Genomic DNA, 27,859 nt, shown 5'->3' on the forward strand with positions numbered 1-27,859 from the left:
AAATATGCATTTGAAACAACAGAACTGTATATAAAACTTTATCCCTGGTATTACATGCCTGCTTCAGTGCACAAAATTCTTCTTCATGGGAGCAAGATTACAAATTTACATTTATTACCAATCCGTGAATTATCTGAAGAAGCGCAGGAAGCACGTAATAAAGATTTCAAGCGTTTTAGAGAATACCACACGTGAAAACATTGTAGAATTGCAACAAATGAAGATATTATTAAAAAGCTATTAATTTCGTCTGATCCCTATATAAGTAGTCAACGGAATCAATGGAAACATTCTTCGAAAGATATTGACATCGAAGTTCAACAACTACTGTTAGATGAAACGTGAAAATAACACTGTTGTATAAGGAGATTATAAGGGAAGTATAACTATTCGCGCGAATAATAATCAGTGACCCCTTAAACTATTATAACATATTTACAATTAAAGACTTTCAAAATATTTATTCGTATGCTGTGTTAATCAGTTCATAACAATTCATTTATCATTTATTCATATTCATAATATTTTTATTGTTTATGGCAGCCATATTCAATTTATTATATAGTTAATTTTGTAATTTTAATAATAGATTTATAATTTGCAACATCAAAAACATGCATATACATAATTTGGTATAAATCGATTTAATTTCCTATTTTTCAGCTGCCGTATTACATCCGCCATTTTGAAAAAAAGCCTAAATTCAAAAATCGGCTTCGATAACTTTATTAGTAATTAAATAAGCTTTAATTTAAAAAAACATTAAAATCTGTTAAGAATTGAAGGTTGTAAACAATTATGAAACACGATTTTTCATTTGGCCCCACTGTGCGACGCCTACATGGAGGCCCACAGTAGGTACGTGGACCTATGTGAATCTGGTGGGCGTCGGATGGGAGCTGAGCGGGACCTGGATGAGCTCCGTCAGATCTTTTTAGATCTGACGAGGGCCATGCGAGGGGTCCTCGACCCCTCCTGGAGGCGACGCGGAATGTGGGCATCCACGCATGCCCAATTCCGCATGATATGAAGAGTGTAAGTCTCCAGACCATCCAGGAGACCCAGGAGATTGCGGGGGCTCCGCATCACTGTATGGATGCGGAGTCCCTTCGCAGTTTTGTGAGATTTGAGGTGGAGTCCGCTCTAGTCTTAGGAATAAGCGGGCTCCGCCAAAAGATCCAGGCGGGCTATCGCCTGGTTTCCCCTGCCCCCCGCGAGAAGGCGGCTGTCTCGCCTTCATGGGCAGAGGTTGCGGCGAGGGACGAGGGGAAGAAAAGGGGAGTGTTGGCTCCGGAGGTATCCCCCCACCTGTTAAGAGTAAGGGGCCTCCGGAGCGGCCCTCCTCCCCGAATAATGGAAGGAAAAGGAGAGGAGGCGGCATCAGTGGCCCCCTGAGGTGTTTTAAATGCCTCAGGGGGGGGACACATTGGTGCCGCCTGCAGGTCCGAGGTGTACCGGGGCGACCGATGTTACCGGTGCGGTGTCCCCAGTCACCTCGGATGGGGGTGTCGGGGGACACCCGGATGCGCTTTATCCGCTGATCTGGGTGTTCCTGCCGACCATGCCTTGGGTGGGGGCACGAAGTGTCCCTCGCCTATTGTAGAAGCGAGGAGCAAGAAGAAGAGGCGAAGGGCGCCTTCGTCGGGTGCGGGGAGGACGTCTCCCCCGATGCAGGTGGCCCAGGAGATGGAGGAGCCCCCTGTTGTGGAGTGTGGGGGGGACTGATTTGTCGGCTTCCCTCTTCCCAGGGGACTCGGATGCCACCTCCATTATGGAGATTTGGGGGGGGGGATTGGCGGGGGTGGGTCCTGGTAGAATGCGAAAGGGCCCACCCACAATTCAACCGCCGGGTAAGACCATCGTGAGGTTTTAGTGGGTATACCCCGTCTATAGGGGAAGCTCCACATACCCCCGGGGAGTTTCCGCTCCTCGATGGATGCGTAAAGCATTTCCTCGCGTAAAAAAAAAAAAAAAAAAAAAAAAAAAAAAAAAAAAAAGGCGAACAGATTAATGGATTATTTAAACAAATTTAATTTATATCAGCACAATGATGTAATTAATGCGACTGGTAACCTGTTGAGCCTGGTCTTTTCAAACTTGAATAATGTAAAGGTTCAACTTATGGAGGAACCGTTGATAAAACCTCCGATCGCTACCATCCGCTCATTATTATAACCGTGCTTTTAAAGAATAATGTTTCCAGTGAGAATAATACTATATGAAAGTATAACTTTAAGCGTGCGGATTAATTAATACTTATCTATCCTACGCCATCAAAGACAATGACTTGATTAATCGAGATGTCAATGAAGCTGTAAATTTTTTATATCAACATATAAATTATGCCTTGGAAACACTTGTACCTAAATATCCGGTGCGTAGGTCCTCATTTCCGATCTGGTTTACTAAAGAATTAATATCGGTAGTTAAAGATAAATAATAAACTCTTGGCTCATTCACGTTTTAGAAGTCCTACGCATATTCGGATTATATCGAATTCTCTCAGTTAAGAGCAAGGTGTAAAGCCCTATCATTAAAATGTTTCAATGACTATACACTGAGGTCGGAAATGGCCATTAAAGACAATGTCAACATATTTTTGGAATTTTGTGAATTCTATTAGGCGTAAAAATGCCGTGCCCAGCTATATCTCTCATAATAATTCTTATACAGACAGTAATATGGATATTGCAAATCTATTTGCTGATTACTTTCAATCAGATAGATAGATAGATAGATAAAATTTATTTGAATCCCCTTGGGGTTTTCAACTCATACATCATGATGTTTTCCGGGGACCATCAAAGCCCTTACATCCTCCTCCTTCTTTCCTCTTCTCAAACATATTTACAAATATACCAGTTACAAACATACAATTTTACCCATGTTCTTCTTTTTGTATCCCCATTACATTCTCTTGTTACCCATCCTCTTTCCTCTTTCCCTTCTCCGCGAGCCTGGCCATTATGCGACCTTACAAATTGTTCCCCAACTCCCTCCCTCACGACTCCTCCTTTCCTCTCCCTTTTCTATCCTCTCTCTCTCTCTCTCTCTCTCTCTCTCTCTCTCTCTCTCTCTCTCTCTCTCTCTCTCACCCCTTTCTTCCTGCTTCCCTTCTCCTTCTCTCATCTTTCTCTGGCTCCCCTCTGTTCCCTCCGCCCTTTCACCTCTGATCCTTTGTCTTCTCTTCCTTCTTCTCCCTTCTTTCCTCTCTCTCCGCCCATTTCTCCTTTGGCGCTTTATCTTTTCTCCCTTTCTGCTCCCCTTCTGCTCTCTCCGCGCTCTTACACTATACATTTTTTCTTACACTATACTACGTTCCTCTACTCTCACTTTCTCACTCTCACTCTCACTCTCTCTCTCTTTCCCCTTCTCTCTTCTCTCTCTCTCTCTCTTCTCTATACCCCTTACAACTCCTTCCTACTCTTTCTTAATAATACACCTATACTACATATGCACTGTTTACCTGCTTACACCCCTAACACTATCCCTACATCTCTATCCGCCCCCTCCCTTATCCGATACAGTATCACCCTCCCCTTTTCTTCCCGCACCTGTCCATTGTGTGACCCGTCTCATGCACCTCCTCTCCCTTCGTTTACATTCCTCCACTCTCACTCTCTCATCCTCATTCTCACACTCTCTCTCTTTCCCTTTCTCTCCTCTCTCTCTCTCTCTCTCTCTCTCTCTTCTTTCTCTCTCTTCTTCTCCTATTCCTCTTTTCCGCTTCTTCATCTTCTCCTCTTCCTCTCTCCTTCCTTCTTTCCTCTTCCCCTCTCTCCTTCTTTTTTCCTTTCTTCCTGCTTCTCCCCTCCTCTTTCTCCTCTCTCCTCGCTCTACTTGTGCTCTCAACTCGCTCCTCTTCGTTCTTCATCTCTTCCCCGCTTTCCGTTCCAACTCCTCACCACCTGCATCTCCAAAATGCACCTGTCATTTCCTATCCATTGATATCTCGACGAACTCCTTTATAACGAACCACCCTCTTCTCCACTCGCTTTGAAACACTATCTCACGATCCCCTTTATCGATGACATCTGCCCTCTTCTTCACTCGCTTTTGAACACTCTTCTCCCCCTCTCTCCTCCTTCTTACTTCCTCTTCTCTCTTCCCCTTGCCACTCCACTCTTCTTCTTTCCTCTTTTGCCTCCATCCTTCTCTTCCACTTCCTGCTTCCTCGACTTTTCTTCCACTTCCCTTTCTTCCCCGTATGTTTTTCGATATTCTTCCACCTCTCCCTCCTCTTCCCCTTCACCACTGTTAACAACTCTCTATATATCCTTTTATCTCCTTCACTTCTTCTTTAACTGTTTCACTTCCTCTATCTTTTCTCTTCCTTTCCTCTTCCTTTTCACTACCCTTCTCCTTCTGCACCGCTCTGTTTCTTAACCTCCTGTCACCCGCTCACCTTTTTCTTGACCTGCTTCCACCGCCACACGTGTCTATTGCTTATACTGTCTTCCGTCTCGAATTGATCTCATCATGCTTTCCGCCATCCTATCGATCTCTCGATCTTTCCTCCTCGTGCTGTATGCTCCGACACATTCCTCCTGCCATCTATCGTTGTCTCCTTATAACTCCTTCTCTCCGTTGCCTTGCGCCTGCTCACCGTCACCGCGATCTTACCACGTTTCACCATCCTCTTCTTTCCCTTCCTCTCTCCTCTCCACCCTCATCGCTCACTCCACCTTTTCACTCCTGTTCTTTTCCTTTCTTTCATTTCCGCATCTTCCTCTTCCTCCGCTGTCTTCTCTCCCCCTGCTACTCCTTCCTCTCCTTCCTCCTTGCTTCCTCTATGCCTCGCTTCCTCGTCTTCTTTCTCACTGTCCCATTCTCTCTATCATCTTCTGTCTTTTCACTCCCGTTTTCATTCCCTCATATTCTTCCTTCTAGACCTGCCCTCCGCTTCACTCTACTTTCCCACCTTCTACCTGTCCTCCGCTCTCCCATCCATCCTCACTTTCACCTCCTGATCACTTTTTTCCTTTTATAAACCTCTTCCACCTTCTCTATCCTTTCTCTCAACTTCTCTCCACCCGCCATCTTTCCAACTCTCTACTTTGAATCAGTTTTTACTACAAATATTGTTGGATCACATGTGTACGTACGTAGGCACGACGTTGATATTTTGAATCTAAATATCATAATAGATGAGGTTTATAAATCAATAGATAACCTAAATATGTGATCTGGATTGGTAACGGATAATATTCTGCCGATATTTATCAAATCATGTAAATTTATTATGGCAAGGATATTATGGTTATATTTTAACAAATCTTTGCAATGTGGAATTTTTCCAGAATCGTGGAAAATATGTATTGTAACTCCCATTTTTGAAAGCGGCGACAAGTCCACCATGACTACAGACCAATATGTAAACAAAACCTAATGCCGAAGATCTTTGAAAATATTGTTACCACAATTATCCGCATTACTTAAAAATGTAATTATTAGTGAGGAATACGGTTTTATGGCGGGTAGATCGGTTACATCGAATCTTCTTTTGTATCACGATTATGTAGTCACAGAAACTGAGGGCGGTTGTCAAGTGGATGCTGTATATACTGATTTCAGAAAAGCGTTCGACAGCGTGAATCATACTCTTCTCATAAAAAAACTGCAAGCCTTTGATGGTGCCCTTCTATCATGGATGACAAGTTTTGTAACAGACAGATTTCAAATTGTAAGATTTAATGGTGCTGTCTCTAGGAAAATAAAGGTTCTATCTGGTGTACCTCAGGGCTCTCATCTGGGACCCTTATTATTTATTTATTAACGACATCAAAGAAGTAATAAAGGTTGCTAATTTTCTACTATACGCCGATGATTTAAAGATTTTTTACAGAGTGAGAAACTTGAACGATGCCTATTGCTTGCAACAAGATCTTAATAACTTAAATTCTTGGTCAAAAGTAAATAATTTATACTTTAACCTCTCGAAATGCTATGTGATCCACTTCTCAAAAAAGAAACAAAATATTTCTTTTGATTATCTGCTGGACGGAACCGCTCTCAGGGTTGTTGATTCCATGACTTGGGCGTAATTTTTTGCTCTAATTAGACCTTCGGTGAGCACATTAATATGATATTGGGCAAAGCTTACAAAATACTTAGCTTTCTACTCCGTATAATTATTTTAAGAATGTAAATACTCTTAAGTTACTGTATTGCTCACTAATAAGACACAACTTGAATACGCATCTGCAGTATGGTCTCCTTATCAGCAGGTTCACTGCTTGCGACTAGAGCGAATACAGCATCGTTTCCTACGTAAAATCTGTTATTTCCGGGGTGTGCCGATGGGGCCCTTGGATCATAATTATGACAATGTAATGAAGAATCTAAAACTATTACCATTAATTAATAGAAGAATTAACTATGATTTAATATTTATGTATAAACTTCTGAATGGAATCATTGATTGTCCGGAGATACTGCAAAAAAATTAACCTACATGTTCTGGCGAGACCACACAGAAATAACATTATTTTCCATGAGGAATCCCACCGCACGTCCTACAAGAAATTTAAATCTTTAAATAGATTCTGCTCACTCGGTACATTCTCGCATGAACTTGATTTCTTCTGCCCATACCTTAATACCTTTCAAATCTATGTTAAGAAATCTACCAATTTAAATGTTGCTCGTAATTCAGGGCAATGTGGTTCAATTCTATGTAAAGATTTTCTGCCGACTCTAATCCATTGTAATTTTGTGGCGACAAGCGTTACTTACTTATTATTTATATTTGTGAATCTTATTTATGCTGTTTGATTTGTTTATTCTTTCTTTATTTCTTAGTTATATATAGTCTATTATGTTGTTTATTCTTTATTCTTTACTTATATTTTGTCTACTATGCAAATTTGCATTCTGTATCAGAGGGACTTTTGTTTCCTGTAAATGAATGAATGAATGAGTGAGTGAGTGAGTGAATGAATGAATGAATGAATGAATCAATAAATAAATGAATGAATCAATAAATAAACGAATGAATTAATGATTAATAAATAAATAAATAAATAAATAAATAAATAAACCTTTAAAGGTCGATTCAGACTATACGACACGTATCGATAACGATACGTACCGGCATCGGCACGACAAAACATTATACAATGCAATTTTTATGTAACTGTTCACATTATCCAGTACAAACCTTCACGTTTCGTCAACGGAACGTTCCGTCGACCGACATTCTCGTAAAGAATGTTTTGATGGTACGTGTCGGTGATGTTCCGATGCTCGTCTGTCAGTGTGAATCAAAAACGGAGAAAACGTACGAGAACGGACACAGTAAAAGATGGATCAAGAAAAATTAATAGAAATTGTTAAGTTCCATGAACCTTTATATGTAATGAATCATGTGAAATATAGTGATACCGTGTATAAAGAAAATGTTTGGAGAATTGCAAAGGATATGAACCAGCCAGGTAAGATAAATAATTTATTTCATATATATATTTATGGTTATGTTATAGCCCCAGAAAAGGCTACAGATTTAATGAATATATACATATAATATATATATACATATAATTATATTGATGCAGGAATGCATCGCGAGCGAAGCGATAATCGCGCGAGCCGCTGACGCAGCGAGCCACGCGCGCCCGAGACCGAGCGCGAACACGAAACCGGAAAGGTGTCACCGAATTGCTAAAAGTACAAGCGAGGAAATTCGACTTTGAACTTCCTCGCCTGCACTAAAACGCGAATTCAGCAACATAACCATATTTGGTCATGTTGCTAAGGGACTCCCTCCAAAAAACCATGCAGTTCGGAGGGAAGCTCAGCACCCGCCGCGATGAAACGACGGGCAGTCGTTGATCAGATCCAAAAGAGGAATAATCGTCACGGGCAGTCGTTGATTAGAATCTAACGAGTAATAATCGTCACGGGCAGCTGTTAACCAGATTCAACAGAGTCACACACGAATGACTAAGAGATATACGCGCGCCTGAGATAAGTCGACGCGTATCAGACTACCCGTGCGACAGAGCGTACGAGAGATACCGCTCTCTCACTTCAACCGATATCAAACGCGAGTGACATAACGTTCGCTGGGAGCAGTGACAAAATACCAACCCATTGAGTCTATCTAACTGTTATTTATTACAATAAAAGGAAGAAGCAAACACATATAAAAACAAGAACTTTATTAAAATAAATAGAGGCCACTGCCCGCCGTATCCCCGGCCTTCCCTGCACGAATCCCGAAAAAACCCTGTGCCCCCTCACGGAGGCACAACAATCTGGTGGCAGCGGTGGGATCCAGGGAACACCCCCGGTGGATGTCAAGGAGTTGGCACCCCGACCGTCGTGCAAGACCTGCAATAAAATACAAAGTGCGTAAACAGGCAGGCACGTTAGAAAGTTAGCAAACACTGACGGACATCAAGAAGCCAAGAAAAAACTACATGCAGAGCAGACGACTACGGACCACGAATAAACAGAGCATCGCAGAATTGGAGCAAGGACGCGAGCCGCCAAGCAGCCCGACCTACGACAACTCCATCGACGACGCATCGCCGCCGGAACGCGACCGCCAGCCTTATCAGCCGCCGAGCGAAGGACGCAACGTCAGCGAAAACCGAGACAGCGAGCGAATATGCGAGTGATACTACTACTGTAAGTCCGAACCAAATTAATTTTAATTAAATTTGCGTGAATGTCGGAAGGAAGAAACTTACCGAAACCGATAGCAAATAAGTCGTGGTTGCTTAGCGAACGAGCAAATCGAGCTATAAAATATTGCGAATTAAGTCCCGCGAGTGTAGCCGTAGAAGCGCTCCGAGACATACGCGATAGTGTCCGACAGAACCTCGAAACTCGATACTCGAGTGATAGCGACACAGAGCTACCGAGCAATGTTATAACAGAACGCGAATTTCCATTTACGAGTTTCGACGCGAGTCTTGTTGAAAATAATCCGACTGACCCCACTGACGATTTACACGACTCAACCAGACAAACGAGACCGTATCTTAGTCGAACTCCAAGCCAGGTATCACTCCGGCGAGAATTTTCATTGACATCTTACGAGAGCGAGATTTTTGATCCCGAAGAAATCTACGCACAAACGCGCGAGATGGCAGAAGCTCAAAATCCCCGCGCGTCTACGTCCGCAAACGTGTCTAATGACGCGGTAGACGAGATCGCACGATTGCGACGAACAATTAATCAACCGATACAACCGCGAGAAGAATCGACAAATGACTCTACGTCCGCAATGTTAAGAGAAATGCGCTACGCAATACAATTCTTAACAGAGCAAGTAGCTCAACTACAGCAACGCGATCAAAATACAAGCCATCGAGAAGAACTTTCCGAAAGCATATATTACGGACGGACCAATCGCGACGTTAGAAACCGACGTAGTATGGCACCCAATTTCCTGACGTTAAAGGAAGCGAGACAAATGATTCCGGAATTTGACGGAATGTCGCGACACAAGTTGCAAGATTTTTTGAATTCATGCACATACGCAATACAAAATACAAATCCGGCAGACGAAGAATCTCTTATGCAGACGATATTATATACAAAGTTACGCGGAAGAGCGCGACAAGATTTTGAAACGCGCGATATACGCACTTTCGATGAATTTCGGACGCAACTCGAAGCTTGTTATCAAATGAAACAAAGCACGACACACTTGCAAGTCGAATTTAATTCATTAAAGCAAAAAACAAGCGAAACCGCCTACGCGTTTGGACAGCGAGTCGATCTAGTAGCTATGAAATTATATGACTCTATGACCGAAGGAAAAGAGCATACTCTAGAACAAAAACGCACGATTCAGCAAACTATCAGAGACCAAGCGTTAATTAATTATCAAATCGGACTACGCGACGACTTGAAAGTACTCGTATGGTTACAACGCTTCTCGACATTGCAAGAGGCGATAAACGGCGCGAGCTCGGAAGAAAAACTTATCAAGCTGATGGGAGCGAGAACAAACAGTTATCAAAATAAAAATAAACTCGACTCGAATTACTCGCGACCGCCTCGAGATACTAATGCAATATGTTTTAAATGCGGCAAGATAGGACATTATGGACGAGATTGTCGAATGAGCAGATACGCTCTGCCGAAACCCGAAAGACCACGCGTCAATGTGGTAGAAAAATTTTGCAAGTATTGTAAAAAGCGCGGACATAATCGCGACGAGTGTTGGTCTTTAAACGGCCGACCGCAAGGAAAACCACAGGATCGAAAAAACCCGAATAATGCGAATAAATCGAGCGATATTCAAAATAATTCAAAAGGAACGCGTTATAAGACGCGAGGAAAGAGTTCCGACTCCGAGCGTAGTAACGACGAAGAAGAAAGAAGCGATAGCAAGGCAAAGCGCGCGCTGGAATATCAGGTGACACACGTACGACAGACGCGAGATAAACAAGGACTCGACGTCGTAACGATGCCCATACGCGAAACGAAGACAGGGCGCATAAACATGCTATACGATTCGATTTTGGTGCGACCATATCACTAATAAAAGTAAAGCATTTAAAAGGCGAAACATTGATATACAATAAAAAATTAGCGTTAATAGGAATAACCGGACACAAAGTATATACAATAGGGAAGATGCATGCAACAATTAATCTAACCGGACAAGACATTAAACATGCAATTTACGTAGTAAAAGACGACTTTCCCATGGAATACGACGGGATACTAGGAATCGATTTCCTAAGGAAGCAAAAGGTATCCTGCGATTACAAAAATAAAGAGTTAAAAATCGGTACGGATGTACTCAAGATGCAACCATATACTAAAATTATCTTGAAACCACGCAGTGAAACCATCGTGCAAGCCGCGACTAATCGAAACGAAACGGGAATAGTACGCGCGAAAGAAACAGCCCCTGGAATATATATAGGAAGATGTCTGGTAGAACCGAAAAACTTTCTCTGCCCAATCAGCGTTATTAACAGAACAGACGAGACTATTGAGATACGTACACCTGTTGTAACTATAGACGACATCGATAAAGATAACCTGCACGGTATCTATACAATAGCTGTGGGGACAGACGATAAAAATACCCCACGTAACGAGCGCATCTGACAATTGTTGCGAACACAGCATCTCAACTCTGAAGAACGACAGGCACTCTCAAGGATATGTGATGAATATAGCGACATATTTCACCTGAATGGAGAACCACTGTCGTGCATTGCGACGGTAGCACACGAGATAAATACGCGCATAGACGCCTCAACGGTAAATGTAAGACCGTATCGCCTTCCGGAGAAACATAAGACGGAAGTAAATAAACAAGTGCAACAAATGTTGGAAGACGGAATAATTCGTACCAGCGCGAGTCAATGGAATGCTCCGCTATTAGTAGTACCAAAAAAGACCGACGTATTAGGTAAACCGAAACTTCGAATAGTTATAGACTTTCGAAAGCTCAATGACTTGACGATCGGCGATTCCTTCCCTCTGCCTAATATTACGGATATACTGGACCAGCTGGGAAACGCAAAATACTTCACAACATTAGATCTAGCATCTGGATATCATTAAATATCAATGGCCGAAAAGGACAAGCCTAAAACTGCCTTTTCAACTCCGTATGGACATTACGAGTTCAACCGAATGCCCTTTGGATTGAAAAACGCACCGGCGACATTTCAGAGATTAATGAACTCTGTATTGACAGGAATACAAGGACTCAAATGCCTGGTCTATCTAGACGACATCGTCATTTACGGAGCAAGCTTCGAAGATCATAACAAGCGACTCAAGGAAGTGCTGCAACGACTTCAAACTAATAATTTAAAATTACAGCCGGATAAATGCGAATTCCTACGCAAAGAAGTAATGTACCTGGGCCATATAATATCAGAACATGGAATATCTCCTGACCCGTCTAAACTAACAGCGGTAAGAGATTTCCCGACGCCAAAAAAGGTGAAAGATATCCAATCATTTATAGGTCTAGCCGGTTACTATCGAAGATTTATAGAAGATTTCTCGAAAATAGCTAAACCATTAACGAAACTGACAAAGAAAACCGAAAAATTTGTGTGGACCGCAGAGCAACAAAATGCTTTCGAAGTACTTAAAAATAAATTAATAACGGCACCCGTATTAAAATATCCAGATTTCGCTGAACAATTTAATATAACTACAGACGCATCCGACTACGCGATCGGAGCGGTCTTATCGCAAGGAAAGATAGGCAGCGACCGACCGATAGCTTACGCCAGCCGAGTACTGAACCGCGCGGAACAAAACTATAGCACTACCGAAAAGGAACTATTAGCTATTGTATGGGCTGTAAAGCATTTCAGACCCTACGTGTACGGAACACAATTTAAGGTCATTACAGATCACAAACCTCTAATATGGTTATTTAACGTGAACGATCCAGGATCACGATTAATTCGATGGCGAATAAAATTAGAAGAGTACGATTATGAGATAATACATAAGGCCGGACGTGCGAACGCGAACGCCGATGCGCTAAGCCGCAACGTAACGCGAGACGACGACGAGCAAGAGAGAGAAAAGATCCTCACCACCAAAGACGAAGAGATGGATGATATCAGCAGCGAAGAAAGAGATAAAGAAGAGGACGAGAAAGATAGCAACGATGCGACACGTGCCTATAGCGCAGATGAAAAGAAACAAATATTATATGAATATCATGATGCACCCACAGGAGGACACCAAGGTATCGAGAGGACGATAAACAGAATTCGCCTCACGCACAATTGGACCGGATTAACGAAAGACGTCGATCGATACATTAAAAAATGTAACACTTGCCAAAAAAATAAATTATCGCGACGATTTAAAGCACCCCTCGTTATCACCGATACACCGAGTAAACCGTTCGAAAAATGTGCATTAGATATAATCGGTCCATTAACGATAACTAATACTGGAAATAAATACTTACTAATTTTTCAAGATAGTTTGACAAAATTTAGTAAAGCAATACCGATACCAAATCAAGAAGCGAACACTGTGAGTAAAGAATTTACCACAAAAATAATTTTAGAATACGGAATACCGGAAAAAATTTTAACCGATCAAGGCACAAATTTTTTAAGCGAAATATTTAAAAATACGTGTAAATTATTAAAAATAAATAAAATTCAGACGACCGCGTATCATCCTGAAAGTAACGGCGCGTTAGAACGATCGCACAGAACATTAACAGAATATCTACGACATTATATTAATAATGATCAGACTGACTGGGACGAATGGATTCCGTTCGCGATGTTCACCTACAACACTACGCCACATACAGCTACAGGATACACGCCCTTCGAGCTAGTATACGGACACCAAGCCGAAATACCGACAGCATTAACGAAACCACCACAACCGACATACAACTATGACGATTACGCGCAAGAGCTAAAAGAAAGACTACGCGCCACGAATCAAGTTGCAAAAGATAATCTCACAGAGAAAAAACTGAAATCAAAGGAACACTACGATCGAACCGCAAAAGAAACAAAGTTCAAAATCGGCGATAAAGTACTCATTTACGATGAAACGCTACGACGCGGAAGATCGAAAAAACTCGAATCTCTATGGATCGGACCGTACATAATAATCGAAAAGCACTCGAATATCAACTACACGTTAAAGAAAGGAAGGAAAAGCACCCGCTTACACGTAAACAAGCTTAAGCCATATATAGAAAACTAGTACTCACCTTCTTCAAGGATCCGTGTCCTCCTCCTTCTCCCCCCGGCGACATCTCAACTCGAAAAAGTCGAACTGGTCGTGGACCTTCCTCAGCTCCACGCGGACGGGATGCATTAGGTCCAGGGCGGGCACCACTGCCCGCACAAACCTCACACCCGGCACCGAGAACGTAACGCGGAGGGACAAAGTACCCCCCGCGACCCGGGAACTTCGGAGAACGGCGCTCCGCGCCCGTACTACGGGGTCCACCGGAGGCGGTAGACCCACAACCGGTAGGCGACCCCTAAAACAATCGCGGCAGATATCGGGATGAATACCATCCCGATATCCATCGCACTGGCGACAAATCGGCAGGCTCCATTGGAGCAAAAATCGCAGCATCTTAAAGATCTACCTCAACCAAAAGTCGTTGAGAGACTAAACCAACATTATAATATTACCGGTGTATCACCCACTGGATTAGCGCGAACCCCGCGAAGTCAGAGAAGGCGAGCGACACCCAAGAGATAAAATATAATAAAATGAAATATAATATGATATTACAGGACATTCGCCTGCTGGATCAGCAAAGGTCACACGAAAGACGACGAAACGAATCTCTCATACCAGATACAAGAATTTAAACATAACCCAGGGTTATTCTTCGAAGAAATCGGACAAATCCACTACGCAAAAGAAAACTGGAAACTAATAATAAAATTAGACTTATCAAACTTAGACAAAAGATACGAGCAAATAAACGAATATTTAAAACAGACCGAAAGATTATGCGAAACTATGAAATTTCACACTCATTATCTTCGAGATACATGTGTGAACCTAGACAAGGACTCATAAACGGAATAGGTTCCTCATCAAAGTCTTTATTTGGCACAATGGACGTTAACGACGAGAAACGAATTAACGAACAACTTAACATATTAAAAAACAGTCAAAAAACAATACAGCATGCCGTACAAAATCAAATTAAAATAATAAATACAACTATCGGGCATATTGATAAAATCGAAAATACAATACAACGTAACGAATACCTCTTACAGAAACGAGTAAATGAATATATAGAACGCAGCGAGATAAACGAACACTTTACCATAATTACCGCAGTAATAGCAGAATTAATACGCGACGCGGATAACATTATAGAATATCTAACATATACAAAAAACGGAGCAATGCATCCGAGATTAACACCGATAGAGAGCATAATAACACATTTAAAGGAAGCAACACAGCAGTTGCCACAAGAACTGTACTTCCCTTTTCAAGTACACACCGAAGATTGGCTTACTATAGAAAAATACGCGAAAATAAGCGCATTCAGCGATAAAGCAATCATTTATACCATTCTAATCTTCCCATTAATTGCGCAACCGAGCTATACCATAATGAATGTAATTGCGTTACCTGTATTCAGTTATAACAATATATTCGCAGTAACAGAAATTAACAATAAAATAATTGCGGTAGACAAAGAAAAACTAACATACGTTATAGTAACAGAAAAAGATTTAAAAGATTGTATTAACATTAACTCACAATACACATGTGAGCATGCGACACCGACATATAGAGTAAATTTAAATGCACCATGCGAAATACAAATTTATACACAGCAGCGTCAACGTAACTGTAAGACGAAATACATTATATCAATGCGTACCACATGGATCGCATTACAACAGCCACAAACATGGCTCTACTCGACTGCTACCGAGCAACAATTAACAATACAATACGACAAACGACAAGAATACAAAACAGTGATTAAAAACACTGGGAAAATTACGCTGAAGGGAAAATGCAAATTAATAACTCCAGACATGACTATACAGACGAAGCAGACAATCTATGAAACGGATATAGAAACGTACCTGCCTGAATATAACTTGACACTGGTACGAGAACGCAACACGATAACACACGATAATGACACGATACAAAACATAGGTCAACACCGAATGGAACTGACAAAATTAAAATTACAACTAGAAGAAATAGACAACAATTTAAAAAGTAACGAACAAAATTTCTTCGCGAAAAAACAATTCGTATATCCAATGGCGACAAGCGGAACAATCACGATAACAATAATAATAATATTAATTGTACTTTACATAGTCATACGAAACAAAAATAAAAGAAGGAAGCGACCATTAATTAGGATATACGACGAAGAGCGATCCGAACCGATCGATCGACTCCCGAAACCAATATTAAAACGTAGCCTAAGCACGCGATTTTAGATAAGAAAAACGATTATATTTAAATATTGTAAACGCGAAAACAAACAAAATTGTAAACTAGAATAAGAAAATAATATAAAAGAAAACATATAGTATATATAGTATATATATATATATGTATATATGTATATATATATATATATATATATATATATATATATATATATATCGGGAAACTTAAAACTTAAGAAAAAGAAATAAATTCCCTAAAACAGAAAACGTTGAACCTCCGTTTTCTTTTCCAACGGGGGAGGGGTGTTATAGCCCCAGAAAAGGCTACAGATTTAATGAATATATACATATAATATATATATATATACATATAATTATATTGATGCAGGAATGCATCGCGAGCGAAGCGATAATCGCGCGAGCCGCTGACGCAGCGAGCCACGCGCGCCCGAGACCGAGCGCGAACACGAAACCAGAAAGGTGTCACCGAATTGCTAAAAGTACAAGCGAGGAAATTCGACTTTGAACTTCCTCGCCTGCACTAAAACGTGAATTCAGCAACATAACCATATTTGGTCATGTTGCTAAGGGACCCCCTCCGAAAAACCATGCAGTTCGGAGGGAAGCTCAGCACCCGCCGCGATGAAGCGACGGGCAGTCTTTGATCAGATCCAAAAGAGGAATAATCGTCACGGGCAGTCGTTGATTAGAATCTAACGAGTAATAATCGTCACGGGCAGCTGTTAACCAGATTCAACAGAGTCACACACGAATGACTAAGAGATATACGCGCGCCTGAGATAAGTCGACGCGTATCAGACTACCCGTGCGACAGAGCGTACAAGAAATACCGCTCTCTCACTTCAACCGATATCAAACGCGAGTGACATAACGTTCGCTGGGAGCAGTGACAAAATACCAACCCATTGAGTCTATCTAACTGTTATTTATTACAATAAAAGGAAGAAGCAAACACATATAAAAACAAGAACTTTATTAAAATAAATAGAGGCCACTGCCCGCCGTATCCCCGGCCTTCCCTGCACGAATCCCGAAAAAACCCTGTGCCCCCTCACGGAGGCACAACAATCATTTATATTTATAATTTTTAATTTATTGTGTCTTGCCATTCAACACGACCATATTCCGTCGTAAGAAATTCTTTGAATGTGTCTCGAACAGTAAATGCAGTGTTTATTGCACTTCTACCTTGGCGTAATAAATTTTGCAAGCCATTGCTAGTGTTATAATTATGTGTATAATCTTGTACATCAATACTAAAATCTCTGAGATAATTGTGCAAAATGCACGTAGTCATAATGATTTTGTCTGCATTTTTTGGTTTTAATTTCAGCCTTCGATTGTAAATTTGAAATTTTTGACTCAGTATTCCAAACACATTTTCGGAAACTCTTCGTGCGCGTGAGAGACGGTAGTTAAAAATTCTTTTCGATCTATCTTCCTGAATTTACGAACCAGGATATGGTCTCAAAAGATATTTTTTTTAATGGAAATGCCTCATTGCCAACTATGACATATGGCATAACGTTCTGCGTATTAGGAAGCGCATTATCTTTCGGGACATTTAATTAATTTTTTTCAAGCGCTTTGCCCAATTTCAAATTAGCAAAAAAATAGACCTCCATCGCTATTCTTACGATATCTGCCTATGTATACCGCGATGAATTTGTAATATGCATCCACTAATGCTAAGAGGACAATTGAAAATGTTTTCTTATAATTAAAAAATTGAGATCCACTATTTGAGGGGGCTTGAATCACTACATGTTTCCCATCGAGAGCGCCTATACAGTTTGGAAAATTCCAAATATTCCAAAATTCTTCGGCAATTTTTTTCCAATGATCTTCTGTAGACTTTGGCATTGTTAATGACATCAAATTCTCTATTATTGCTTCGCATACTTGAATAACAATCAATTGCACTATTGAATGTCCGAGTCGATAACTGATAGCTATTGTTCTAAATGAATCACCAGTAGCTAAGAACCTACGAAACATAAATTAAAATATTCAATTTAAAATATCTCATTTTTATAAAGTATTTTTTTAGAATATTTTATTTTCATATAGTTGATTATATGTATATATATATATATATATATATATATATACATATACACTATGTATATATATATATACATAGTGGACCATTTTAATCCACCCAGTCGAATATCTCGAAAACCAAGCCCGGGAGAGAAAAATGCAGTATTTTGACATAAAATACAAGATATCTTTTTTTGATTATCTTACTCTAATACTTTTATGCACAGAATAACGAGACGAATCAATTGACATAATTAAAACACATAATTATGTTAAAGTAAAAATCTGAATTTGCAACTAACAGTTACACATTTTTACTTTAACATAATTTTGTGTTTTAATTATGCCAATTGATTCGTCTCGTTATTCTGTGTATAAAAGTATTAGAGTAAGATAATCAAAAAATGAATATTTTATGAGATATCTTGTATTTTATGTCAAAATACTGCAACTTTGAAGCCTTATAACTCAAAAAATACTTAATAAAAAATACTTTGTCATAAGTGTTTTGGAAAGCTCTCGAGATGAGCTACAAGAATATGTAAAAATATATAGGGTGTTCCATTTAAAAAACTTGAAGTGACCTTCACGTGACCTTCAAATGACTTTTCATGGTCAAACCAATGGTACCATCTTATGGTCCCCTCAAAACTATACAACTTTTATCTGAAACATTTTTCTCTCCCGGGCTTGGTTTTCGAGATATTCGATGGATGGATTAAAATGGTCCATTCTGTATATATATATATATATATATATATATATATTTTTTTTTTGTCAATTTTTATACATATTGTTCGTTTTTTTCTAGCTGCTGTTTGCAAAAAAACATGGACGAATCTCCGAAACTCATTTAGAAGAGCTTTGAAAAAAAAGTAAAGAATTTTTCTCCTTTTTATCAAAATATAACTAAGTCGCAAATATTCTCCATTATCACTGACCTTGAAATGAAGCAAATTACGCAAGAACAACCATTTTTTGGATCTAATACACCCACACACATACAACATCAACATTCTGCACAAATGCAATATCATACTGGGCCACATAATGTATCACGTTTTTTTACTATCATCTTCATTTACAATGTCACATTTCAGCGAAGAAACAGCGTATAATGAGAATACGTTTATACAGAAAAATTGTAATTTCAATAAAAATGTTTTACCTTAAACAAAGTGCAAGTTTTTTCTGTCGGTGAAATTGCCTCACGAAATGACGTATTTTGTTTTTGTAACATAGGCTCGATCAATTTTAATAACTCATAGAATTTACATTGCGGCATTCTAAAATATTGGTAAAATTTATCGTCATATTTAAGTAAATCTTTGAATAATGTCCAATGCTCTCCTTCAAGTTTTCTCTTTTTTAATATTGGATGTACCCATTTTCGACTTCTTTTTTTTATTTTTTTGACTTCAGCTTGGTCTAAAAGTAAAGCTATAAGAGCCAATTCATCGTCGCTGAATGATTCATCCATTTTATAATTTGTAACTGCTAAATGTCAACTGACGGACAGTTGCCGAAGCAGTCTGAACAAATGCAATAATTTGTCGTGCTGGTGCCAATACATATCGTTGCCGATACGTGTCGGTCCGTGCCGTATAATCTGATTCAACCTTTATACGGCTCGAAATTCATACGTTCCGCTTAGCCACACCGACAAGCTGTGCCTTCATCTGTACCCGCATATTCATACATGCAATCGCATACATTCACATACACTGTACCCGCACACATACTCGCATATCCGTACACACGTTCCCACACTCTGTACACGCGCATACACTCACATAAACTGTACTTGCTCATACACTCACACACTCTACACACACTCGCACACTCTTTCTCTGCATACCCAATACACTGTACAAACACTTACTCAGAATAAATCAAAATTTATTAAGAAAGCACGCTTACGTTCGTCCTCCCGACTCTGTTCCGAATCCTGATCACGACCGAGCTATTCGATCGCGGACTCGTTACAATGGTAAGGGAGGAACTACAGAGGGAGAAATTGAGATTGAAAGCAGGGAGAAAGGCGTGGGCGTATGAAAAGAGGTTGGGAAGGGAGAAGGGGGAGCTGGCGAGGAAGTGTTTGGAGGAGAAAAGAATAGCTGGAAGGAGGGGAAGGAGAGGTCAGATTGGGAAATGGAGAGAAAAAGTTTCTTTGAGGATAGAGGTTGAAGATAGAGGAGGTAGAAAGAAAGGAGGAAGAGGGAGAGGATTGGTGTGGGGAATTGGAGGAGTGGGATAGAGAAAAACAGAGAGGAGAGAAGAGGGAGAAGATCGAGGGGTCGACGTACAATAGGTGGTATAAAGAGGTGAAAGGAGTGGGGATACCGGGTTATTTGAAAAAGGGTTGGGGGGAGAGTAAGTGGAGGAGAGTAGCAAGGTTTAGGTTGGGAAATGAGGTAAGGGAAAGTAGGTATTGGAAGGAGGAAGGGAAAAGGGTGTGCAGATTATATGGGGAAGGGAGAGAGACATGAGAACACGTATGGGAGGGATGTAGGAAATGGGGGAAGGAAGGGAGAAGTTGGCAAGAGAAGGTGCAATGGGTGCTGGGAGAAGAGGGGGAGGGGAAAAGATGGATGAGGGAGTTGGAGAGGGAAAAGATGAGAGGGAAGGGAGGAGGGAAAGGACAAGAGGAAGAGGGAGGAGGAGGGAAAGAAAATGTAAGAGAGGGAGAGAATGGAGACGAATGGGGAGTGAATGGACTGGATGAATGAGAAAGGGAAATGACAAAGAATGAAAAGAAAACGGCAAGAGGAAACGAAAGTCCCAAGGCGGCATGTGTATGTGTGTGAGGGATGGCTGTGGGTGGAGGAAGAGAAACCTACACCTACAGCTGTCTAGAATAAGCAAGCAATAATGTTAGATTGTTATGTTTTGGTTTTTCTTTTAATTATAGTTTGAGATATTTTATTTGTTATTTTTATTTTTATATTTTTATATGAATAGTACTTTCTTTTGTTTTGAAGTTATGTATTATTGGCATAATATATAATTTATTATTAATATGTATATTCGATTTTTATTGCGAAGGTAGTCTTAAGTTTTTCTGTTTTCATTTATATTTTTATTTTTATTTCTGTATTCTTTTTTTTTATATATGTATTTATGTTCTGGCGGTTAAGTTGATGGTAGAATTGTATGTGAATTGTAACCCCAAGGGGAACAATAAAGTTACTACTACTACTACTACTACATATTATAAAAATATATATTTTTTGTAGTATTCCAAATTACCAACAGTATCTCAAATATGCTCCATTTTTCTTATTAACACTAAAAAGTGCCATTAATTGCTAATTTTTTAATTAATTAAAAGCTTATTTTGTTTTTCATAAATATCAAGATATCAATTCTTGAATTATAAATCATTGACAAGAGTTTTATGAAAATAGAACTTTAAAGTTATCAACAAATAAAAAACTTAACACAATAAATTCAGTTAGATTTTAATTCAATAGAATCTTATTGTGAAGCTTGGTTGCTAAAATATAAAAAATTGAAAATTGTTAAGAAAGTAATGAAATTTTTTTTTCAATTTTCTTAAAAATTAGTTGATTCAAATTTGGTTAAATAATTCAGAGTTAAAACTTATATATACTTATATAGAGTGTTTTAGACTACCCGTGCCATTTTCTTCGTCCATTTTCAAAAATAGAACCTTATGTTACAAAAAGTTACGTTGAAAAAATTTTCGTTTTTAAAGGGCACCCAAAGTATTTATTGGTGTTTTCATTTTTCGAGACAAACCGGAAGTAGGTGTAACAGAAGTCAACTTTGAAATTTTAAATAGGAATATGGGTTAAATGTATCGGAAGCTAAAGCTTTGAAAAAGAAACAAAACTTTTATTAAAACTTAATTTAATTATCTCCTATAGATCTCGAGAAAAACGTTTGGATGTATGGATATCTATAATAATGTACAAATGCATTTCTCTCAAAACCTGTAAAAGATAATTGAATTAAGTTTTTTACTAAAACTATTTTTTTTAATAAAACTGTAGTAAAAATTGTTTCTTTTTAAAAACTCTATCCAATGATATCCCACTTGAGATCTCTCTATATAGGGTCGGTGCACCATTTGTGGCCACTGTTCTATTTTTGGCCACCTCAACGAATTTTTTAAATTATTTAGTCTATGATTCAAGTGCGCGCTACATAAGTGGGAAAACTTAGTTCCTCACATCTCCACTGGTTACGTTATCCGCTAACAGTTGTAAAGTTTTTTCCTTTCCGACAAAACTAATCGATCTTTCCAACGAAAGTGTGTTCTTCTGTATTTTCTTGTGCAAATCGTTAAGGATACGAGGTAAGTTAAACATTAAAATAATTGTATAAAAGGCACGATTGTGAGTAACCTTTGTATAATTGGTGCGCGGAAAGTCTAAAAGTTAACCTCAATATGCGTAATTATGCATTTGACTTCTACAAAAGAAAAAATAATGGGTGTCGAAAAGTAGATCACGTATTGATCTAATTCTCTATTTTTAGCCATAGGATGGCCAGAACTGGTTATTGTATTATCCCAGTTGTGGCTAACAAAAATAGTGAGTATATTTTGTAAAATTATGAAAATGCAACACAACTACATATTTATTTGGAAACAAATTCTATATAAAATAATAATTAATATAATAAATTTTTTATACAGAGTGTTTCATTTTAAATGACGACCTCAAATATCTCTTAAAAAATACATTTTAAAGAAAAATGTTTCAAATAAAAGTTGTTTGGTTGTTTCCGAAAGAAAACATTTTTAATGTATTTTTTAAAAAAATATTATTGTGTTCGTCATTTAAAATAAAACACTGTATAAACAAATTGTTTTTTTCAGATAAATATATAGTTATATAAACATATATATCTCAAAATTAAAGAATTAGATTAATACATGATCTTTTCGACACCTATTATTTTTTTCTTTTATAGAAAAAAACGCGTAGTATAAAATGAGATATCCTATATAATTACATTGTACGTACAATAATTTTTATTATTATGTATTATGTATTATGTTTTTATCATTATTTTTATCATTTTTTATTATGTATTATGTCTTTTATTATATATTATATTTTTTATTATTTATTATATTTTATTATATATTATGTTATTATATATGTACATTATATGTTTTTTAGATGGATAATAAGAATCGTTTTAAAAAGAAACATCAACAGAAAAGAAAACTTTTTACTTATTCACCATCAAAAATAAGAAATGCCATTATTGCAATACAAAACGGTTCATCTATATTAAATGCAAACAAGATTTTTAATATTCCAAGAACAACTCTGCGAAATAAACTTAAAGGAGATTCACCAATAACATCTGGTCGAGTTGGTCCAGAGTCTATTTTAGGTTCTCGAATAGAAGAAATTCTGGTTAACTGGCTTCTCAATACATATAGAATGGGTTTTCCAGTTAATAGAGAAGGTTTATTGTATTCAGTAAAACGGCTGATAGAAGCTGAAACTATTAAAACACCATTTAAACACTATAAATATGAACAAAGACCATATTTCTGACAATGAATCAAATAAAAAATATCTAGAAATCTTTGAAAAAAATATCGAATCGAACATTTCACAAGAATTTAAAGATCTCAAGGCTAATGGAAATGTCTGGAATGGAAATATGAAATATGAAGCTTTATTTGATACATGGAGCAAAGTAATCGATGAAGTAAATGGAAAAAATAAAACTATATGTACTAAAAGATCCCTATTCGAAAACTCTGATTTTCCTATTTCCGATGTAAATGTTTTGGATGGTATGTATGTATAAATAAATGTGGTTCAAGAAAATAAAAAATTATTAATCCTTTCATCAAATTTAATTTCAATATGTACAATTATTAGATAAATTAATGTATCTTATTACTAAATTAATCTTATTATTAAATTAATTTATATTTAATAATTTTTACATACAATTTTTATTATTCATCGTAGGTAAAAACAATTATTCAAATAATAATTTTGAAGCAGAGTCTATTACATTCATCGGAGAGATTGACGATGTCCCAATAGAAATTGTGGATTGCGAAAATAATCCCTTGAATATGGATTTGTTAAAAGACCCTTTACGCAAGAGTAACAATTCTTCAAGTATAAATTTATTTTCTGCTGCAAATATTTTAAACAATAATGAATTACAAAAAAATAATAAAAACAATTCTCTTGTAATTAATTCAGATTTATCAGTAGACCAAGGTTTGATCAAAATTAATGAAAATTTGCCTAATATTGAACAAAATTTAGACAAATGTTCTACTTTAAATAAATTACATTTAAATAAATTAATCAATAATTTAACTAATAATGTTAAAGAAATTTGTACAACTCAAATAAGTAATTTCAAATAACATAGAAGAAACTTTAAAAAGCATATTGGTTTATCCTGAAATAAAAAAATCGAAAAATACAAATAAAAATAAAATACAATTACCTTCAGTGATTACAAGTGATCGTTGGTTAGAGTTAAAAGAACAAGAAAATAATGAAAAGCAATTATTGTTAGAACAAAAACAAAAAAGAAAAGTAGAATTAGCGTTGAAACGAGAAGAAAATTTAAAACTGAAAGCAGAAAAAAAGAGAAAAGGGAAATGGAGAAAAAGAGAAAGCAACAAGAAAAGGAAAAAAAGAAGGAAGAAACAATTGCTAAAAAAATACGAAAAATGCAAACAAATCGCTAATTCCTAAAAAAAAGTTTAAAGTAAAAAGTTTAACTGGATTAAAATAATATTAAATGTTTTAATATTTTATTAATATGTTAATTTTTTAATATTTTTTTATTTTAATAATTCTAATTAAGTTGTTTTTTAAGTTCCATATATAGTTTTTTTAAATTGCTTTGTATAAAAGTAATTTTAATAAAAGTTAAACATGTATGTATAAGATACATTTTGTATTGTAGACTAATATAATATTTGATAATTTTATTACAAAAAATAAACTATTACATTAGAAACAAATCATAAATTTTATTACGTATCTGTACCTTTTCATTATTTTTTTAATTACAAATTAATTTCAATTTCATTTATGTGACCAGAAACGGTACTTATTGTAGCGAGAACTGATGTTTTGATGGCCAAAAACGGTGAAATCGGATCTTATAATATAATTTTTTATTCTTAAAATATTTACTTTACTTTATTTGCTTGTCGATCTTGAATTTATCATCTAAAGACTCTTATGAATGTATTAAAGCAGTTAAAAGCATTATATTAACGAAAAGAATTTCATAAAAATGTGTTTATTTCGTCGAAAATCTTTAAAGTGGCCACAAATGGTGCACCGACCCTATCTATTTGAAATTTTGTTTGTTTCGAAAAATTGGAACTAGTAGAAAGACGGTAGTTTGAAAGCCTGTATATGTATATGTATTGTATAATGATTATAATGACTGAGAGTAACTATAATAATAAACAATATTTCAAAAAGGAATAAAACAATTGAGTAAGCTTTTATTCCATTGATAGCACTTACACTGACAAGAGTGAGACCAACAAATAATACTGCCGCTGCACTTCCTCCTACTATTATCAAAACCAGAAAACGAACAGTGTGAGTTACATCATTTGCGTATCTGTAAATTCATATAATGTTCATATTTTATAATCGTAAAGTTAGATGAAATTTTATCAATAAACTTAAAATAAATTACACATAAAATATAAATAATTCTTATTTAAAAAAAAAAGAAATATTTTTTTCTGCTTTTTAAAATTCTTATTGACAAAGCTGATTATTATAAAATAAGGATTAATTGTTATAGTTAAATTTATAATCATACCGTAGTACTTGTTGGTGCTTCCGAATGCACTGTGCCAATTCGTAAACATTTGATATCATTCGTAATTCATTACACAACATTTCAAATCGAGCTGAAGCAAACCAAAGTAGAAGTGCAATAAGAACAATAATACATAAAATAGATGCCATCTGTATACCAACAGAACTCTGCTGTACGTAAATGATCGTTTTTAATGGCTGATAATTAACGTTAAATGGATATTTAGCATACGTTGGAAAAGGATCAGATAAAAATGATGGACTGCACATAACGGCGAACGCTGTTAAATAAAACCACATTGCGGTCACAGCGTAAAACATTGCGTATCTGTCGACATACTGTTGCAAGATATCCTTTTCGTAACCTATAGCATGTTTACAATAGTTTTCCATCTCAGCTATTAATAACTGCAATATATCATTTGTAAAAAATTATTTTAGTAAAAAATTAATATATTTTAACTGAATATGTTGTAATAATATTAAAACATTAATGTTAATGTATTTTGATTTTTAATTGTTGAAATAATTTGTAAAAAATTGTTTAATAATTATAATTATAACGAAAATATACTTTTTTTATATTTATAATTTAAAATAAACATATAAATATGTGTATATGTATTAAATAGATATATATGTAATTATTATGTTAAATATTTATATTTTTAACGTTTTAAATACTTATATTAAATATTTATAATTATATTTTTAATATTTATATAGGTATCAAAGAATTGTGATGAGATCGAGAATAAAAATTGCATTTAAAACTTAATTTTTTTATTACTATATTTTAAATTAAAATTATTATACTTGATAAGGTGGAATATAGTTGTGCGGTCTTTTAATTTTTTTATGGCTTTTAATATGAAAATAATTATCAATTATATTATCATATAATTAATTATATGACAATTACAAATCTAGAAATCTACATAAAAATATTTTTCTTGATTTTCTTTAACTTTGTAGGTAAAGAATTTTAGGTTATAGAAAAATAGGGTTTTAAAAAATAGTTTAACATCTTCATCAATGAAGTAAAATTTTTTTCTTTTTTTTCTTAACACACGCACGCACGCACGCACTCACTCACTAAGGATAATTATTTTCTGTATTAAATGTAATTTAATGCATCGTATAATTAATTTTTATATTTATTAAAAGACACGGTAGTGTCTTGCGTTGAGTTCAGTTTTTTTTTAGTTGAACAAGACCGTGTATCTTTACACGAGTAGGCAGTTTGAAAATATCTCAGGTTATAAGTTTTGCAATAACGGCTGAACCGATCAAGTTCTTACTAGGCTCAATCAATAGCTTGGCTTTCGGATTATATCATGAAAGTGTTTTTATTTTTGTTCTATGTATTCTACCAAAGCTATGTTACAATAAAATTGGCAGCGTTGAGTTGTTCTAATTATATTTTTTATAATTAAAATATCATTTTGTAAAATTTTACTTTATGTTTATCAACTTAACGCAATTCTTTATAATAATATATTACTAGTTTTTGTAAAGAATAAATATAATTAATATAACTGTTTTGCACAATTGTATAACACGCCCCTGAACTCAATGCTTTTTTTACCTTTTTGTTAAAAAGGTAATTTTTTAATATACTTAAAAAGAAACAAAACGTCATATATAAAGAAAAAAATTTACAGTTTATTTAATTCTTACTTGAAGATGTTTGTGCTGTCCGTGACATACCCACATTTCTATAAAAGCTTGAGCACTGCCAGCAATTAATGGAATCGATTTGACGCAAATATCAGGACGGTCACTCCAATCCTGAAGAGTCATAGACAATGGTACAAAAAGACACCATATGTTCATGTAAGTCAAAAAACGTAACACTTTAAAACCAACAACTTGCCGCTTCGTAGCAGTAGCTGGTAGTGGCCATGAAAGGGATATAACTAAACTCAATTTTGTGAAAGTGATAACCTTTTCCGGTGTTAGCTTTCTCAACATCTTACTACCAACTGAAACATTAGCTGTCAATATGTGAGATAAAAAAGTATAAGGAAATAATACATTTCTATATATTACATCGAAAAATATCAATAATAGTATATTATAGTTATGATTATGCGCGAACAT

General features: G+C 36.5%; 1 protein-coding gene and 1 long non-coding RNA gene across 3 annotated transcripts in view; one reads left to right on the forward strand and one right to left on the reverse strand.

Moving 5' to 3' along the window:
* Positions 1-27,730, reverse strand: part of LOC140675541 (uncharacterized) — a 95,011-nt gene extending 67,281 nt beyond the window's left edge. Inside the window, exons 1-4 of one of the 2 annotated variants that reach the window (XM_072910133.1) lie at positions 27,437-27,730; positions 25,758-26,164; positions 25,451-25,550; positions 23,838-24,085 (exon numbers count right to left, since the gene is read on the reverse strand). In XM_072910133.1, coding sequence (XP_072766234.1) covers positions 23,960-24,085; positions 25,451-25,550; positions 25,758-26,164; positions 27,437-27,730 — 927 coding nt within the window. In that variant the 3' untranslated portion in view covers positions 23,838-23,959. Of the gene's footprint in view, positions 1-23,837; positions 24,086-25,450; positions 25,551-25,757; positions 26,165-27,436 lie in introns of those variants that run through there. The other variant, XM_072910132.1, reaches the window with a different exon arrangement.
* Positions 22,057-24,183, forward strand: LOC140675542 (uncharacterized). Its single transcript, XR_012048407.1, has 3 exons — positions 22,057-22,266; positions 23,099-23,730; positions 23,912-24,183. It is a non-coding gene; the product is annotated as an uncharacterized lncRNA (long non-coding RNA).
* Positions 27,731-27,859: the final 129 nt, after the last annotated feature.

This window comes from Anoplolepis gracilipes, unplaced genomic scaffold (assembly GCF_047496725.1).
Source record: "Anoplolepis gracilipes unplaced genomic scaffold, ASM4749672v1 Contig19, whole genome shotgun sequence".
Taxonomy (NCBI): Eukaryota; Metazoa; Arthropoda; class Insecta; order Hymenoptera; family Formicidae; genus Anoplolepis; species Anoplolepis gracilipes.